Below are 1,476 nucleotides of genomic sequence, written 5' to 3' on the forward strand. Positions count from 1 at the left end.
TAACAGTGGCCTCTCCATCCTCTGCACAACGTTCAGTCTCGCTCTCCTCGCACCGGTGTACGGTGCTCGCGATTGCTTTCGGGTGTCCTTTGGCGTGCTCGTCAGGTACAAGGTCGCGGGTGCGTCGGAAACGTCGCGTCCTATGTTAACAGCATAGTGCGCGATGTGCTCGTCTTGACGGCGAGATTCTCGACATCAACGGTGTTTTGTAAAGAGACTGCAAAAGAGACGAAAAATGGATTGGGTAAGATAATTGTGCCGATTTTTCTTTCTTTTACAAAATTTCAATTCAAAATGGTGTAATGCGAAAGTTTTTTAAGAAACGTTTCGTAAAGATTATCCACTCGAAGAAATTGATATTATATATAAAGATAAAAAATAAATAAATTAGAAAGTTAAAAAAAAAAAGTGAATGAACTTTTTGAGAAACTTTCGAGAAATTTCCATATTCGATAAGGAATAAATAATACGAAGAAACTTTCTCGTTCCTAAAATAAGAAACATCCGTATTTTATATCGATTCATTTATTCATTTATTCTATATATTTCAAAATAACGAAAGAAAATTAATTTAATTATATTTATGTACCTTTGTCCCGTATTGGAATTCCGATCGAAAATTCTATGCATGTAGATTATGCGTGCTGTGGAATCCTCGAAGAGACTGAAAAAAAAAAAAAAAAAATAAGTAAATAGATAGCATTAATTCCATCGCGAAAACGTTGGAGAAAACGTTACAACGATGGTGGCGCGCGTTTTCAAAGGATGAGGTCGAGCCGTATTGTTCGAGGGCGAGATCTACACACATACGTACCGAATGCTTAAAAACGATCGTTGGCTTCCTGTGTAGGGAGGTAGAGGAGGGAGAGGATATCTACCGGTTATTCGAGCTGGACTGCACACTTCGCTCCACAGCCGCTACGACACTAAGCAAAGAAGGAGAGAACGCGTGTAGCAATTCGAGATTGCAAAACTGTCGAGGTCGCAACACTTCTCTTTAAACAAACAGAAAATTTCTGTTTTTTTTTCTCTCGAATGTCATTTCGATTTTTACACGTTTCCTTCGATCGATAGATTTATTTCGGGGACAAACTTGTTCAGAATGGAATTTTGAAAAAAACGGTTGTGTGCTTTGAAGAAGTTGAAATATATATTATTCCGTATAGGTTTGAAATTCGAAGGGTCGAGACATTTTTCGGAAAGCAATTTCAAAGGAAATCGTCGTGGTCGATAGTAAATAATTGTGTAACGTTGACGTAACCGGTTCTAAAAATTCATACTTTCTCTGATTAATTAAACTTGCCACTTTCACGTCGTAAGAAAGTCATAGAACAATAATTAACGAAAATTCGATAAATTATTTTTCATCGTAGAAAAAGAAAAATTGTTTCGAAACTTTTTTCGAAAAGAAAAGAGAAAATCGAGAATAATGGAATGAACGAGAGACGAGAAAAAGAATGAGAGAAAAAAAAAAAA

General features: G+C 36.4%; 1 protein-coding gene across 1 annotated transcript in view; it reads left to right on the forward strand.

The window, feature by feature from the left end:
• Positions 1 to 6: 6 nt before the first annotated feature.
• The window catches only part of LOC102675107 (mucin-5AC-like), a 13,630-nt gene continuing 12,160 nt past the window's right edge, over positions 7 to 1,476 (forward strand). Inside the window, exon 1 of the mRNA XM_031513329.1 lies at positions 7 to 244. Within this exon, the coding sequence (XP_031369189.1) occupies positions 236 to 244 (9 nt within the window). The 5' untranslated portion in view covers positions 7 to 235. The remainder of the gene's footprint in view (positions 245 to 1,476) is intronic.

Source organism: Apis dorsata, unplaced genomic scaffold (genome assembly GCF_000469605.1).
Source record: "Apis dorsata unplaced genomic scaffold, Apis dorsata 1.3 scaffold_631, whole genome shotgun sequence".
NCBI classification, from domain to species: domain Eukaryota; kingdom Metazoa; phylum Arthropoda; class Insecta; order Hymenoptera; family Apidae; genus Apis; species Apis dorsata.